The sequence below is a fragment of the Anopheles coustani genome, chromosome 3 (assembly GCF_943734705.1).
Source record: "Anopheles coustani chromosome 3, idAnoCousDA_361_x.2, whole genome shotgun sequence".
In the NCBI taxonomy this organism is placed as follows: domain Eukaryota; kingdom Metazoa; phylum Arthropoda; class Insecta; order Diptera; family Culicidae; genus Anopheles; species Anopheles coustani.
Genome location: NC_071288.1, coordinates 37,772,904 through 37,788,839, shown reverse-complemented (window position 1 = coordinate 37,788,839; position 15,936 = coordinate 37,772,904). Strand labels below are relative to the sequence as shown.

General features: G+C 42.7%; 3 protein-coding genes across 5 annotated transcripts; all 3 read left to right on the top strand.

Annotated features, from left to right (window-relative positions):
- The first annotated feature begins 575 nt into the window (after positions 1-575).
- Positions 576-3,765, top strand: LOC131261027 (uncharacterized). 3 transcript variants are annotated; one of them, XM_058262909.1, is made up of 4 exons: positions 576-711; positions 1,120-1,360; positions 1,454-1,575; positions 3,423-3,765. In XM_058262909.1, exons 1-4 carry the CDS (start codon positions 622-624, stop codon positions 3,618-3,620), a joined length of 651 nt encoding a protein of 216 aa, XP_058118892.1. In that variant the 5' UTR covers positions 576-621; the 3' UTR covers positions 3,621-3,765. The 3 variants fall into 3 exon arrangements, with proteins under 3 accessions (XP_058118892.1, XP_058118893.1, XP_058118894.1); XM_058262910.1 differs by lacking the exon at positions 3,423-3,765 and adding an exon at positions 1,988-2,383; XM_058262911.1 differs by having other exon boundaries at positions 657-798.
- A 1,208-nt stretch (positions 3,766-4,973) lies between these two features.
- Positions 4,974-6,448, top strand: LOC131259216 (glutathione peroxidase-like). Its single transcript, XM_058260657.1, has 3 exons — positions 4,974-5,172; positions 5,372-5,493; positions 6,260-6,448. The coding sequence occupies exons 1-3, from the start codon at positions 4,974-4,976 to the stop codon at positions 6,446-6,448; spliced, it is 510 nt and encodes a 169-aa protein (XP_058116640.1).
- Positions 6,449-10,775: 4,327 nt separating this feature from the next.
- LOC131260421 (mucin-2-like) lies at positions 10,776-13,247 on the top strand. The gene has a single exon (XM_058262138.1). The coding sequence runs from the start codon at positions 10,776-10,778 to the stop codon at positions 13,245-13,247; it is 2,472 nt and encodes an 823-aa protein (XP_058118121.1).
- The last annotated feature ends 2,689 nt before the right edge of the window (positions 13,248-15,936 follow it).

The window sequence follows — 15,936 nt, the reverse complement described above, 5'->3', positions numbered from 1 at the left end:
ATTTGATATTGGAATTTCAGGTCGACAAAACACGATTCATTTATTTTGTTGCCTGACATTGGTGTGTGGGCCAATCCAAGGATTTTTTGGTCATTTCTTTTTCTGCTCTTTTTTTTCTTTTTTATGTGAATGTTTGCTTTTGTGTTAAAAAAATTCGCATCCGTAGGACATAGACCATCGGAAACTGATCTTACACATGAGAAGTGCATTGTACGCACCAAAAAATTAAAATTGTTATTTCAACCATTATTTTAAATTGTGACCAAGGTTTTCGAAGCTTGTTGAATTCAGCTTCGTTCTAGTGGTGGGAAAATCGATTTCCTACTAAGGACATGAATCCCCAAATCCGAATCCCAACCCATCAAACAGTTGCGAAATGATGTAAAGTTCAATCAATGTCCAATCCATTCTTTCTCACGTTACTCGTGTCCATATCGAGCCGCATCAAATTCAAATAGATTCACAAATCGAATCTGCTTCATTTCCCAAGGGATTCAAATTTGATTCGAATCCATCAAATCGAGTCCAATCCTACCGTGAAGAGATCGAGTCTTCGAATCTTCCCATCACGATTCTGCCAACCCTAATCAAAACACACAGAGCAACACACTTGCTTCTCAAATGAATAATTTCACAACACTTCGTGCGATAGCGTCGTTTGGTAACGTTCTTGTTCGGTATCAATTTTGTGCGTTCTCAAGTCCAAAGCAAGTAAGTAGTCTTTATCACGAATAAGATTTCTTACGAATGTTTTCCGCAAGAAGTGCTGTCCTGTTGATAGTCGGTGTATTAATAGCCGTGAGTATTTTTGGACTTTGGTCCTTAGTTTACCCGGTGAGACGGAACATCGTCTCTGCCGGTGGTGATGACCAATATGCTTCGAAACACCTGATGTACATTACATGGCGCATATGCAATGATGCAAGTCACCATCCGATTCCATTTGTTTGTGCCACACGATATCGTTGCCTAGACGACTTCCGCCGTGCGTGCGGGTTGGGGAGCGTTGTGCACGATTTCCCATCATTCAATATTTACAGATAAGAGCATACCGATGGACTCGTTACTTCATGGTGCATATCTTTTATTTCCCCTTCTTGAACGACCACCAATTTATAGTACGGAGCCAATCGTTACTACAGTCAGTCTACGACGAAACAGGGCGACGGAACCATGGAGGATTACAAGAACGCTAAATCGGTGTACGATTTCACGGTGAAGGATTCGCACGGTGCCGATGTGAGTCTGGAAAAGTACCGTGGCAAGGTGCTGCTTATCGTCAACATTGCGTCGCAGTGCGGCCTCACCAAGGGCAACTATGCCGAGCTGACGGAACTGTCGAAACAGTACGCGGACAAAGGTAGGCCAGTGGCCAAATTCGGCGAGCCAATTTCCAGAATTTTCTACGTTAGACAACATTGTTAATTGTTCGCCCGCTTCGATTTGCTTGCAGAGTTCAAAATTCTATCTTTCCCGTGCAATCAGTTTGGTGGCCAGATGCCGGAGGGTGACGGAGAGGAGATGGTTTGCCACCTTCGTTCGGCCAATGCCGAGGTTGGAGATGTTTTCGCTAAGGTATGTTAAAATGTTTTTTCTTGTTAGTGCTTCATGTTAGATACTCTATAGATATGTATCAGTAGAGCTTATCAATAGAACAGATAGTAAAAATTAAATAACTCCCAATGATAGGGTCACGGAGGTATATAATATAGTTTGCATGATCATATTTCACAGTTGCGTCAGAATTTCCGCACACACAAAATGCACCCACACGCATACAGGAGTGGGGATGGCGTCGTAGTTGGCGTTGAATTATTTACATGACACTTTAAATCGCATGCATGGTGTGTTGCGTTTTTTTTTCTAGAAATTGCTAACAACCTAGTGATTCCATTGCTGGCAGTAACTTTTTCACCCCGGTTTGCTCATAACACACCCGAATGCTCATCTTTTCGCTACGTTTACGAACACCCCTCTTTTTACCCAGATCGATGTAAACGGTGATGGCGCACATCCACTCTACAAGTATCTCAAGCACAAGCAGGGTGGCACTTTGGGCGACTCAATCAAGTGGAACTTTGCCAAGTTTCTGGTGAACCGCGAAGGACAACCGGTGGATCGTTATGCACCCACGACGTCGCCCAGTAACATTAAGAAGGACATTGATAAGCTGTTAGGTTAGGGTAGGCAGGGCCCGGGGGACGCGAGGTTGGAATGGTTTATGATGCAGCTAGTCGACGCCGATAATAGGAGTAATTTGTTAAGCGAATGGAACCGTTGCGGTATTTACTGTTGGAATTGAAATCATCAGGCCGGTAATTTCTCGGCTTATCTGTGAATCTTATTGTACATCAAAAATCAATAAATTTGTTTTCCAACACTGGTTATGGTTTAACATTGGCATGTTATTTGTATGGTACACACATGGTTAGCAATAAGTTTCAAATTTTTGAAAATCATTATGGGTCAAACAGGAGTGTAGGAAGTTAATTGCTATAATCTAAATGTTTGTTCGAAAATTTATTAATAATTAAAAAAGAGTCCGGGGGGTCCGCGAAAGCCGAGCGGTAGCGCCGGTTAGAACATCGGCCCATGAGCGCCAGGGCTCACCACCTCGACTGCGTGGGTTCGAATCCCAACCGAGACCGGACCCTCCCCTGTACGAGAGGACTGACTATCCACGTACAACAGGGAAACAAGTCTCGTAAGCCCTTAACGGGCAGGCATGACCAAAGAGGTCGTTACGCCAAGAAGAAGAAGAGTTAAAAAAGAATACGACTTTTAACAAAGGCAATGATTTCAAGAGTTCAGCCCATGAAAAATCATTTGCCTTCGAGATCACACAAATCCCTAGGTAGACAACAATGTTTTTAACGCCAGTTTAATAAGAGGATTTTGGATTGGAATGTTTTTCTAATTGCCTTAAACGTGCGCTTTGAAAAGTAAGTAATATGCTATCATAGTATAAAACAAATTGATTGTTTGGTTACTTTTAGCCACTTTTTTAGCTGGTTTTTAGGGTAGATCTTACCTAGCGGTGCTATTATTTTAACAATGCGAATGCTCGCCCACAAATGTTACTTCTCAGCATAGCGAGGTTAGCTAGAACTGGCAAATGGTTACTTGGACTGACCGTTTTTGAAATGTATCTTTTATCAGAATTCTACGGAACAACGGTGTTGTAGAAAACTTACCATGTAGCATGCAATATAAACATTATCGAACAGAACAAAGTAAGATACATTTATTGCATGTTTTGAATTTTTTTAAAATTAATTTAACTGATGCATGCAGAGTCGTCAAAATAAGGGCCTTACTAGAGATTTCGAGATGCATATAAGATTTTTCATCATAATTCAACAGATTATTACAAAAGGCACGTTTAGACCCATCAGTAATTACCAAAATCTCTTCAATTGTAGATCAAAGTGAATGGTGACGAGGCCGATCCGCTGTACAAGTACCTGAAGCACAAGCAAGGCGGCATTCTGGGTGACTCAATCAAGTGGAATTTCTCCAAGTTCCTGGTCAACAAGGACGGTCAGCCGGTAGATCGCTACGCACCGACCACCTCGCCCAAGAGCATCGTGAAAGACATCGATAAGCTGCTGCAGGCATAAGCTGCTGGCCCAAGCATGGCACACCAACACGCTTGTTCCGACCACTAGTATCACAAATGCATTTGCATTTTTCGCTTTTCACCTCTACAATATGCTAGTATAGGAATTTTTCGTTCAAAAATAAAAACTCATTCGTTGATTCTGTTAGTTTTCGTTGTATCTTGTATCGCTTTCAATTACCCTTTTCAATTGAACTTCCCACCTTGGCTGAGATTGAGAAAAAGTGAAGCTATACGTAGCTAAATAAATAAATCTTCAACCATTGTTGTAATCAAAGTTCAGTAAACGAACTCACGCTATAGACTCACATAGTCAAATTCGACGTACATAAATGACACGGTTCTGTAAATTACAACACCAACATTTTGATAAACACAGAACCAACAGTACAGCACAATCATGCGTTAGTTAACCTACTGAAAAATGCGAACTGATGGAGGAAACGGAGCTAAATCTTTTGCATTATTCATGCGTCTAAGACCGATGTAGGAAGTAACCAAAAAAAAGGAGAATTTCTATTTAACCCATTCAACCCGTCCCGCACCGCTTCAGTATACCGTGGATATCGTTGCTGGTAGGGTTAACTTTCCAATCGCGTTCTGCTTTACACAAATATTACCGGTAAGCTTTGGCAGGGACCTTGTGGTGAAGACATTGCAACAATGTAATTTTAAAATAATAGAATTTTCAAATGCTTTGAGAAAGTTGTGTGTTTGTCAGCGAAAAATTGGGCCCTTGGTGTTTGATGATTGCGGGTGTGACGTTAGTTTTCTAACTGGTCGTGTTAACACCTCGTGTTTGACCTGTGATCCCGTTGCCGGTTGGTGATCGTCGTTGTCAACATGGCTGATGAAAACCGTAGAACTGTGATCCAGTGCGATCTTTTTGATACTACTTTGCATATGCCGACCTTATTTTATAATTCCATGCGTCATTGTTGCTGCATTTATTTATTTAACGGATTCTTTGCGCTAACAAAAACTTTTCATGTGTTCAAATGATCAAACACGATGACCTACTCAATTTATTTTATAGTTTTTCGTAACTAATTTAGCAAACTTTCTTCCTATCAGACAGGAAAAAGCAAGGTTATCAATTTTTGTTTATGTGTAGCTGCACAATTTCGTTGCGTATAACTTACGATGAATTTGGTTAAAAGGAAGATTTCCGTTCCATTATTTTAGAGTAATCAATCTTTTTTGGATCCATTTTAAAAAAATCCCCTGTAAACTTGTTGGTTATATTTTTTGTAAAATATCTAGCAATAGCTTAATTTGGTTTAGTAACGATGTTTAGCTTCTAACTATTCGACATGCGATCGCTTAGGGCGGTTAGATCTTTCAGCAGTGGAAAATGCAATCGGCAACGGAGAAGGCAAAATCAATTTTCGAGTTCACCGCCACCGATCTGAATGGAAACGAGGTCCAACTCGAGCGCTACCGCGGATCGGTGTGTCTGATCGTGAACTTCTCCACCAAGGATGCCACGTTCGACAAGGTGTTGAGTCTTCTCACGCCACTCTACCGAAAGTATCACAACGACACCCGAAAAGGTATGGAACATGGTGGGACCCAAAACCGCCCCAGAAACATTGGCCGACCGGGGCGGGGCTCCTGGGGCCAATGTCAGCGGCTTCCCGGGAGACCGTGTCTCGGTTGTAGAAATGTCCACTAATCTTTTTCTTTCCCCTCCACTCTCGCCAATGATTCTATGCCTTTCCACACGATGCCGTTCCACGTGACACCGGACAGATTTGAACGTCCTCTTCTTCCCATGCTTCCAATTCGGTGCCAAAGAATCGACGGACGAGATGGTGCAGCGCTTCGAGAGTGCGACCGGCGGTTCGATCGGTGAGATTTTCGCCGAGATAGAGGTAAGAACCTGGCCACCGGTGGCATCCTTACTTGGCATCCGTGCCGCCCGAAGCGCATTTGATACGGATCAAATAAGGAAGACTCTCGAACCGGCGGAGGATCGTCCATGGCGATCCAAGTGATTCGTGTGGCGTTCTTGGAATGGAGAGATTTTCTCACAGCGCTCGTTTCACGCTGCGTCCCTTCGCGTGTTTTTCGATGGGGATGTTTTTATCTATCACCGGTAAATCGCCTCCCTCCTCCCTCTCTCTCTTTTGCGCATGTCACCGATTACTGTAGCACGCGCTTTTCATCTTAATTGATCTGGGTCACATAGCATCGTTTAAGGGCGCCAGAGTCGCCATGCCCATCGCAATAAGTGCCAGATGATTAATTGCTGACCTTCGGTAGCATTTTTTTCTCACTATTATCTGGCATGTTTGGCAGAGGCACTCGGGTATCACGAGTACAAAATAGTGTTCGGCGTTCTTCTTTCCCCCTCAATCAAGCGATTTCTCGTCCTAGCGATAATTCTCCGGCCCACCAGTATGTTGGACAGCATACCTCCACGAGTCGGAGCCGGCCAATTTCGCGGTCATCCTTTTATACATCTGCCCGTGTTAAATACATATTGAATTGCGTATGCATTTGGTCATTCTACTTCATTGCCGTTTGCGTTGCCCCAGAACTGTGGGGAACCATTTTTTATCACTTCCCCCTAGTCGATTTTATTTTTATTTCTCCGGTTTTGTATGTTACAAATTTTCTTCTCTATCACCCACCTAGGTTAATGGCTCAAAGGCCCCGGGATTGTACAGGTATCTGAAGGCGAAAAAGCCTGGCAACTGTGGCGGCTTCGTAAACAGCAACTTCACCCTCTTTCTTACCGACCGTCAAGGCGTACCGGTGGAAAGGTTAAACGCTGGAATCCATCCCTACACGCTGGAGGATATGATAGAGAATTTGTTACGCTGAGCTTTTGGCTAGAGGTTGGCGAAATAAACACACTTCTTGAAATTTTTATTTTTACGACCGTCCGAAATATTCACTTATCATCCGAACGAAAATAGGATAGCTAGTTAATTTCATTCATTCAAATGCAACATTTCACAGCTATTTCAAATTGTTTCGAGTTTATTAATGATAATTATGCAGATTTGCTCTGCTTTCAATAGAAATACAAATACAGAACATTATAAAACTGAAAATCCAATTATTGTTTCTTACCTTTTGCTTAACTAATCATGCTAAAAAATTGGTTGCATGTTTGTTTTTCAAATTGCTGCTTGTTAGCTTCTTCCTTTCCAAAAAATGGTCACAAATTTAAAGCATTTTTTCCACAATTAGTCGGTTTTTGTAATATCGATCATTATCGTTATTTATAGTGAAATATTCTATTAGAATTTAGTTTTCTTATGCTGTATATAAAAGTACAACAATCTTTTAATTTAATCTTCTTTCATAAAATCTTTCGTATGTCCATTGTTACATTTTGTTTGATTACATTAATGCTCGAATGCAGACGCATAACTAATCAGGAATAATTTGTGAAAATTAGCTCAATTAATCACATCATGTGTCGTTACTAAATTTGTCTCTAGTCTTGCCAAAAAATTTTTAGTATAAGGGAACATTTTCTTCGTATATTTAAAAAGATAAACAATCCCAGGTTTCTCCGTCGCTACAGCTTCACCACAACCAGAATACGGCCTCCCAGCGTAGAAATACATTCCTTGTTTGCTATAATTTGAATGTCGAGGCTGCACGAAATTCTTAACTGGCCACGCAACTTGGGACAGTCCAGAGAGGATTAAAATGCCAGCGAATAACGGTGTAAACAGCAGTTATGATTTTTGAGCTCGAAACTCCACATTTTGTGTCCGGTTTTTAAATGTTACAATGTGCTACCTTATTCAATTCGAATTAAAGGATTCCATTAAATTAATGATGTGTAAGAATACGAATAAGGGAGTGTACACGTAAATTATGGAGAATTTTAGTAGATTTTTTGTAAGCGTGCTCAAGACTAAAGGTTTTCATTCGTTTATGCATTAATTTGCCTTACTTATGGATGTATTAATTTTATGAAATTTGTCTTGGTTTTTTAAGAACAAAATATTGTATGCTTCACAACAATATAATAGCTGCATTCTAGTGATTAATTTTTGACCAAAAAGCGTGTTTTAAAGATATCTTATATTAAAGCCTTTACAACATTTATTTTCTTCACATATTCAGAAGAGTTTTACAAATCCCCTTTTAATTTTAGAATACATAAGAACTTATTTCTAACAGTTGCATTGAGTATCCGTTAATAAATTCTCGTTTACCAAAACCTGCATTTTTGAGGTGTTTTAAAAAATAATCATCTTCACGTTTAATGACGCGTTATTATTTTGGGCTAATAACAGTGTATGAAAACTAATATAAGCATACTAAAATTGCATTCTTCCATTTTTTGTGACATTCAAATACATTCGTTGAGAAAAATATTCGAATTCCAGAATAAATTACAGCGCCCACGATCTACTACGCGTTAAGTAATCCTCCGGCAGAGAAAGTATCAAAACTCGAATTTAAAAACAACGCAGGATCTTGAACTTTACTGGCGTCTTTACCACCCAAGGTTATCCAGCTTGCGCAGGTATTTCCGAATAACGATTTGAAATTGTGAATCAGTTCGGTTTATGATCCCGTGTGTAAAATGTAACCCATTCTCCCGGCAAACCTTTCACGCGGCCGTCCCAAACCCATTCACACCGGTTTCAGGGAAGCAGGAAGCACCGTAGCCCGATAATAACCCGGACACTTAATTGGTGCAGCCAGTCATTTGGGACAGTGGGTACGTAAGTTCGCGTCCTTGAAACATCCCTAACCGGCTTCCGATATGTATGCATCTATGATTCGGCGCGATCGGGTTTGCAACAGCTCTTCCCGATCGTGAACCGTTCTTTCTCTCTCGCATTTGATCCCGACTTTGGTGTGGCCAGAAGTTGTGAGTCGCGCACGGTCAGCATCATCCACACCGGTGACCATCACCGCAATCCTCGGCTGGGGCTGGGTACTAAGGTCTGACCACCCGACGTGGAGTCCAAGTGCAAGTCCAAGTACAAGTTTACCGCTCGGCACGAAGAGATAGAGAGAAAGAGGGAGCGCAATGGAGAGTGTCACAGAAAAACAAAACCAAACCGACTCACCCCACATCGGCCAACCGGTCGCCAAACAGTCGCATCGTCTCTTTCCTTCTGCGCGATCGGCTCGGCGGCGGTCGGGCGGACATGCCTTACAAGTCGGACTCAGGGTAGCAAGCACTATGGTCTGGTCACCGCCGCCGAGCGTCTTCCCCCGCCCGTAAAGGATCGGCCTCTCGCGCCGTCGGAAGGAAGTCTATAAAATGCGGATCACTGGACGGAGTCAATCAGTTCGGTTCAGTTCAGCGTGGAGAAGCGCAGCGAGAGTTGTACGGAAAGATTGTGTTACGATTAAGCACGACTAACCCACCGTTTCGGTCGTGTTGCGCGTTGGGGCTCCCTCCAAGGATTATATGTTTGCTGAAAACGTTTAATCGAGAGCCAGTTCGATAGAGTTCGCTCGTTCAGAGCAAGTGAAAATGTGAGTAAGATTCTACACGAAATCACGTGGTCACGGGAAAAAGTTTACAAGCAGCAGTTATAGACGACAGAACAGTGTTACGTTAGTTCATTATGTTTTTTTTTTAAATTAATACAAAATTTTGTGAAAAGAGAGGTTTCATTGCAAATCAATACTTTATGATTGTTTTATAGAAAATGTTAAACTTGTTGCAAACGTTACTTATGAGATTCGAAATTGTTGGTCAATTCATATTTATGTGCATTTTATACTACAGTATTTATATGATTTTTATGAAAAACTATAACGGATAAGAGTTTTATGTTTGTTTTACTCTATCCACTCAGCTATTTTCGTGGAAATAGGAAAAAAAACGAAAGGAAATTTCGTGTAAATATAAAACGATGTAACAAAATATCGTTTGATATTTTGGTTCCATTCTAGAACCCTGAAACTTTTTTGACATTAAATTAAGTTAACATGCAAATATATTTAAAAAATTAATTCAAGTGAAGTTGAAAAAATTATTTCAGCGTGTTTAGAATATTGAAAGCCAAGTAAACATTTCATGAACTGGAGAACATTATTTAGTTGTGTCCGTTTTATTGGGATAGGATTTAGATTATATTTTGTAAATTTGTTTTCTGATAACATCCTACAACTGAAATTTTATGAATTTTGTATTTGAACAATTTTTTAAATTTTTTTAGGTTTACATTACTAACTAATGTTTTAAAAACTAGAAACGAAACCATTATCATGATAAGTTAATAATTTATGCAGTAAGCCAGATTCAAGATCACGAACAATGTTTTGTTGAATTTTATTGTGTATATTTCAATCCAAAAATGAATTTAAAGTCGTCAAGCAATGGCACTTGTAAAGTCTTCGTTCATCCTATTAGAACTTCTCCGTTCCAGCCAAAAGATCATGGCTAGCGCTGGCAACATTTTGGACGTTATCCCATCATTCCATGAAACAGAACAACAAAAACAGGTTTGATGTCCGTTGATTTTTGGAAGGCTCCGTAATCCTGCCCAAATGTCACAATGTGCCTTTAGTCAGAAATCCTAACGACAAAAATTGTCCGCTAAATGTCAATTGAATTAGAGCTTGGCAGCTGACCGTTCCTCATGAATGGCAGATTACTTCTTCGCCGAAAAAAAGCAACAGGGAACCACCTGCTGACACCTGGTATGGTTGTCAGGGAGATATGAAACGGATCAAGGGAGGAACGATCGATAGAGTTCTCGTGTATATATGAGAATATTTCTTCGAATCTTCAAAATGATCTTTTAAAAGATTTAAACTATTTTTCTCATGCTGAATTCAAATTGAAATTCAAAGATTAACGTTTTGCCATTTTGATGAGATTTATTTGCCGCTTCAGGCGGATATGGAATCGAATGCCCAAAATATCGCAATGAACCTGTATTATACTTCCAAAACCGTTTAGTACATTGGCGTATGCTGTCATAAGAAAACGTGCGTTGAAGTCGTGCCGCATCGTAAAATTGATTACGCGTTTTTATTTCTCTCGCTCTACTTTTGGGACTTGATTCTCGTGGACTTGAACCATTGTTTGGGCTTGGACCTGTTTATTTTTGACGTGACAATCGTGACGCTGGTATTGCGCTTTCGGTTTCAGCGGACATCAAACATCGGAAACTGACGCTATGTAGCCCCAAACCCCATTTTTTTCGCTTCCAGAATGCTCATCCAACTGTTCGCGCCCTACCTGGCGCTGTTCGTGGGGTCTATCGGCGCCGGTTATGTCACCGTACCGCTTCAGAGTCCCGCCGGCGTGACCTACGTTAACAGCCAGCAACACATCGGTCTTCTGGCAGGTCCGGTGCGCTACACGTCCTCCGCTGCCGTATCTCCCGTCTCCCTGGTGGACGCCCGTTCCGGCGCCGTCGCGGTAACGCCCGGACCATCTCCCACGTACTACTCGTACAACGTGCAACCTCAGGCCGTGTTTGGAAAGGCAAGCTACACGCCGGCGGTCCAGTATCACCACACTTCGTACGGTAGCCCCACGGTTCGGGTCTACGAGCCGAAGTCATTCGTGTACGGTGTGCAAGCCAACAATGTCCCGTCGACGCACACGGTCCATACGGTTCCGGTTTCCGTCTCGACAACGCAGTATCATCACCACACCCCGGAACAAGTTCCGGTGACTCCAGCACCGCATCATCCCACTATCGCCGTACCCGTGCCTACACCCGTGCCTGTTCACGTCCCTGTTCACGTCCCGGTACCAGTCCCGGTGACTCCAACCTATACCAAAACGGTCACCACAGGTCCGACGTACGTAACGCCTCAGGAGAAACCGATTGTTCCGGTGGTACGCTCTCGCAAGTTCAAGGTACGCCGCCCGGCCATCCAGAATCAGTTCTACGACATCGAGGAGCGCGTCATCATCCGACCCGTCGGTTCGGCGCTGGTCGAACTCGAGCAGCCCATCTCGCAGACGGAAACGCAGTCCAAAACCACCAAGACCACCACGACCACGTTTGTGGAGAAGCGACCTCCGGTGTACATCCCAGCGCCGCCACCACCACCACCACCACCACAAGAGGAGGTTCACCCTCAGGGAGACTCAGGCTACGGTACACGCATCGGACGTCCCCGTGTTGTGACGCAAACAACGACGGTCTACACCGAGCGGCCTCAGGTGGTGGTACAGAAGAATACCTACGATCGTGTCCGCGTTAGTTCACAGGAAAGCACGCAATCGGCCGCATCGACCAGCAAGAGCTCCGACGCCGAGTTTATCGATACCTCAGCGAACGTCCCACAACAGCGACCCTTCTTCACGCAAGGACACGCCATCTACCATCCACAGCAGACGGCATATGTCCCGCATCACTACGCGACTAACCTAGGTCCGCATCCACTCTTGTACCATCCGGGAAATGCAGGACATCTGTTGCACCATGTTGCCTACCAAGGCCAACACCACGCGCTTGTGGCGCACCCTGGAGCTGTGCATCCGGGTTTCGTATACCACCAGGTACCGTCGACTACTCCCCTGTATCCCGTGACTCCCGTCGGCCCGACGGCACCCGGTTCGGATTGCGATCGTGAGGCTAAGGCTCCCGAGTACCTTCCTCCTACACAGACGACTCCGGTGGCTACGACGACAACCAAACCTCCCACCTCTAGCTCAGTCCCCGTTGCGGACGCGGAAGAAGAGTACGATGACTCAATCGTGGTGGATGCCCGATCCGGCGCCGGACAGTCCCACGATACGGACTATGAAGATTCGACCGCATACGAGGAAGCGGTAGGAAGCAGTTCGACCAGTACTACCACAGTGGCCACCCCGACGTACCGCCAGCATGACAAGTACCGTGGAGAAGAGGAAAGTCACACCCAGAGTCCGAGTCGGAGTCAGAGCCAGGAGCGATCCTCGATCGAGATCAGTTACGCGACGCGCACCACTCCAGCAAGCGACATCGTCGCGTTCGATCCGTCAACTTCTGCGGGAGTTTTCAACCTGGGACCGTCGCCCACGGCCTTCCGCGGATCGTTCTCCACTACCACCCCCCTCCCCACGACCATTTCCCTCGATGCCGGATCCAGCTCGATCGCTTCCAGCACGCCGCAGCGCTCGGTGACCATCATCTCCTCGACAACTCCACGCACCGTCTCGGCACGCTTCAGCGAAACGGACGACTCAGTCACCGCAGGTCGACTGGAGTCTTCCAGCACTTCCGGTTCCATCTCCTCGCAGTCGGTGGTGGTCGGCCAGGGACTCACGCAGGAGCAGATCCACACCAACCAGGAGCAGTTCATCAAGCTGCTCTCCGAGCGGGACTCGATCGCGGAAGTTGGCTTTGGCCCGGGCAAGGGAGATACCTCCAGCACGCTGATCGACGCTTACGTACGCAGCCGAGTCCTGTCCGCCACGCCGGCTCCCCGCGACGCCAAGGAAACGTCGCGCACCGTCAACATCCGCCGGATCGTCGTATCGCGTCCAGTGGAAACGGAGCAGGAAGTTGAGGTACGCGAGCAGGGTTACGCTACCACCGTTTCGCCGCCGTCCTACGAGCACAAGCGGGACGTGAGTGAGGTGTCCACGGGCAGGAGCGACGCGGCCAGCGATGAGTCGCAGCAGCCACCCGTTTACGTGAACGCCAAACCGCCCGCGTTTGCCGACGACAGTAACAAGAAGTAGGATTTCTTCTGGAAAGCCGTCTCTGCGGAGCTAGAGGGTGCTTTTCCTTTCCATAATTGACAGCAAACCACAAGAGGCAAGAGGAGGGTGGCTGGGAATCCAGCTTTAAGCTACGCACAGTTGTTATATTTATCGTTTGTTCAGTTTACCTTAAATAAATCAATATTTAATAAATACCAACATAGTCGTATATTTTATTTATTTGTTTACTGTATGTAGTGAGTAAAATGTATTGAGGAACTTGGTTTTTTGCGAAGTTTTCAAAACTATACACTACATGAATCAGTCAGCATAATTTCTTACTAATTTGTTGAAGATTGCACGTTTAATTAACAAACTTACAAACGGCAAAAATACAAAGTAATAATTTTAATTCCAAATAATAATTGATGATGACAGGTTTTTTTAGCAAGCATTTCATGGAATAATATAAGTCGAATTTAAACAATTTATTTAAAATTTATTTAAAAATTTAAATAATTGCATGGAATAACATTGTTTAGTGTTCATTCTTAATTATACCAACTGCGTTGAGTACAAGTGCAGCTTTCACATACTGTTTGAGAAATGAAAGTATATTAATTAGGTAAAATGTTACAAAAGATAAAAAACTTGTATAAAACTGTCACAGATAGTATGAATAGGTATCTTATGGGTGTTTCTTAACAATGAGAGAGATTAAATGGTGGGTTCGAATCCCAACCGAGACCGGACCCTCCCCTGTACAAGAGGACTGACTTTTCACGTACAACAGGGAAACAAGTCTCGTAAGCCCTTAACGGGCAGGCATGACCAAGAGGTCGTTACGCCATGAAGAAGAAGATATGTCTAAAAGTTTACGTAAATTGTAATTAAAATAATATATATCGTAACGTGTAATACTAATTTCATTTACATCATAAACTAATTTTCATTTACATCACATTGATTTTTTTTAAATAAACTTCACACTACGTTTTGAAGCAACGGAATGGACACACTTATAGCATATAGAAAAAATATGTTGTTATCATAAAGTGTCTTAAATTTAGCCAAGAAACGATGTGGCTAATAATTGTCAAGAAACGATGTGTTGAAAACTTTGTTATTGTTTTTTTAAATGTAATCTTTACATTCGATGTCCTTTCTTTTGTATAATTACAGACGTTTATGACCGCTCTTATTTGTTTTACTACTAAGTTTCCAGTCAATCACGTTTTACTACTATCAAACTAAATCATTTTCAATTATATATGTTTGTGTAGATAATATTCAAGATTTTTCACTTCTTTTGCTTCAGAAAATATTAATTTTTTTTTTTTGTTTACGTTAGGTTACATCAATCTTCACTGTATTTCAATCAGCTAGTTTTACTGTTGACTTCACTACAGTAACGCTATCAATAAAGTTTTATAAGGATTTTCAGTTGTTTTCATCCGTCGAAAAAAAAAATCCGCTCATGTAGAGTAGATGTTTTTAATTTTGAAATTGAATGAACAGGGGTTCATTTTAAACTTTATACATTTTTTTGTTTATTTTACACTACTGATGAGTTTTTGAGAATCCAAAAATACCTCTATATAATAATATTTACGCTGCGTGCATTTAAGGGTTAATGCTAACAATAATAGGTAAATAGTTTTTTTTACACAATGTACAAATGCTACGTTATGTAAGTGTCATAAGGAAAAACTTTTCTTCATGTAAGACTCCAGAAACATCCATGGTTTTTGTTCGTCTCCCAAATGCATGAATCTTTACAATCGCACCGGATAAGTATGCCCTTCCTCCAATATAGGCCACGAACCGACCGAGACGCTTCTTGACTTCCGACGCTGAAGACGAAATGTCATGCTGACCAGTTTGCCCACAAGATTGTGACCGATGGTTAAACTAGATCGCTAAATGCAATCCACTTGCGCGTCCGATATGAAAGAGCAAAAACAAGGAAAAAACGCATATCGAGAGCAGCGCATTACAAAATCACTGGAAGCGTCCTCAGTGTCCTAGACCTTTTCGGAAGTACGGCCCTTCCCAAGACGCCCGTCGGCGGCGATCGTTGCACGTGCTGCCACAGCCCACAGTCGCAACACATCGCGAAGAAAGGTGGACATAAGCGGCACTGGCGAATTATTAGTTGTCAAAGAAAGGACACTTTGTTAATATTAAAACTGAACACTACTTGCGCTTAAAGTCGAAAGCAGCTTTAATAATTGATTATGTTATTTATTATTAACACGTTGCGTACCAAGCGTTTTAGCACACTTTTTAGTATAATTTTCTAAAATAAAATTTGTTCATGACATTTATTAAACCGACGGTTTTTGAAGGCCAAGCAAAAACTTAGTTTCCCAAAATATTTATATAAAATATTACAATAATTTTTATGCTGCATTTTCATTTATTCATGGGTCAAAAACTTTTTAGAACTAAAACTGCTGTCACCCATAATTGGGTGACGCGGTACGGAACGTGTTAATCAACTTTACTATAATGGTCGACTAATCGTTGAGAGTCTCCCAACGGAAACATTTACTTTGGTCAAAGGACAGTGTTGTGTATTCACCCACTGTGAAGCATGGTCGGGATGCTGTTGTTCCACTTTTCAAGGATAAGGATTTAAAGTTCAATCGTCCCATTTTGGTCGCCCATCCGCAAGAAGTTCACGCCGGGATCCACTCCGGCACGAAAGGTGCAATGGTCCAACGTT

What these genes read in the sequence shown, in the direction of transcription:
- LOC131261027 (XM_058262909.1), top strand. Translation starts at nt 622, where the DNA reads ATGAATAATTTCACAACACTTCGTGCGATAGCGTCGTTTGGTAACGTT. An exon ending in GAAACAGTACGCGGACAAAG is followed by an intron (nt 1,361 to 1,453) that starts GTAGGCCAGTGG and finishes ATTTGCTTGCAG; the next exon opens with AGTTCAAAATTCTATCTTTC. An exon ending in TTGGAGATGTTTTCGCTAAG is followed by an intron (nt 1,576 to 3,422) that starts GTATGTTAAAAT and finishes CTTCAATTGTAG; the next exon opens with ATCAAAGTGAATGGTGACGA.
- LOC131260421 (XM_058262138.1), top strand. Translation starts at nt 10,776, where the DNA reads ATGCTCATCCAACTGTTCGCGCCCTACCTGGCGCTGTTCGTGGGGTCT.
- LOC131259216 (XM_058260657.1), top strand. Translation starts at nt 4,974, where the DNA reads ATGCAATCGGCAACGGAGAAGGCAAAATCAATTTTCGAGTTCACCGCC. An exon ending in TCACAACGACACCCGAAAAG is followed by an intron (nt 5,173 to 5,371) that starts GTATGGAACATG and finishes GACACCGGACAG; the next exon opens with ATTTGAACGTCCTCTTCTTC. An exon ending in AGATTTTCGCCGAGATAGAG is followed by an intron (nt 5,494 to 6,259) that starts GTAAGAACCTGG and finishes TCACCCACCTAG; the next exon opens with GTTAATGGCTCAAAGGCCCC.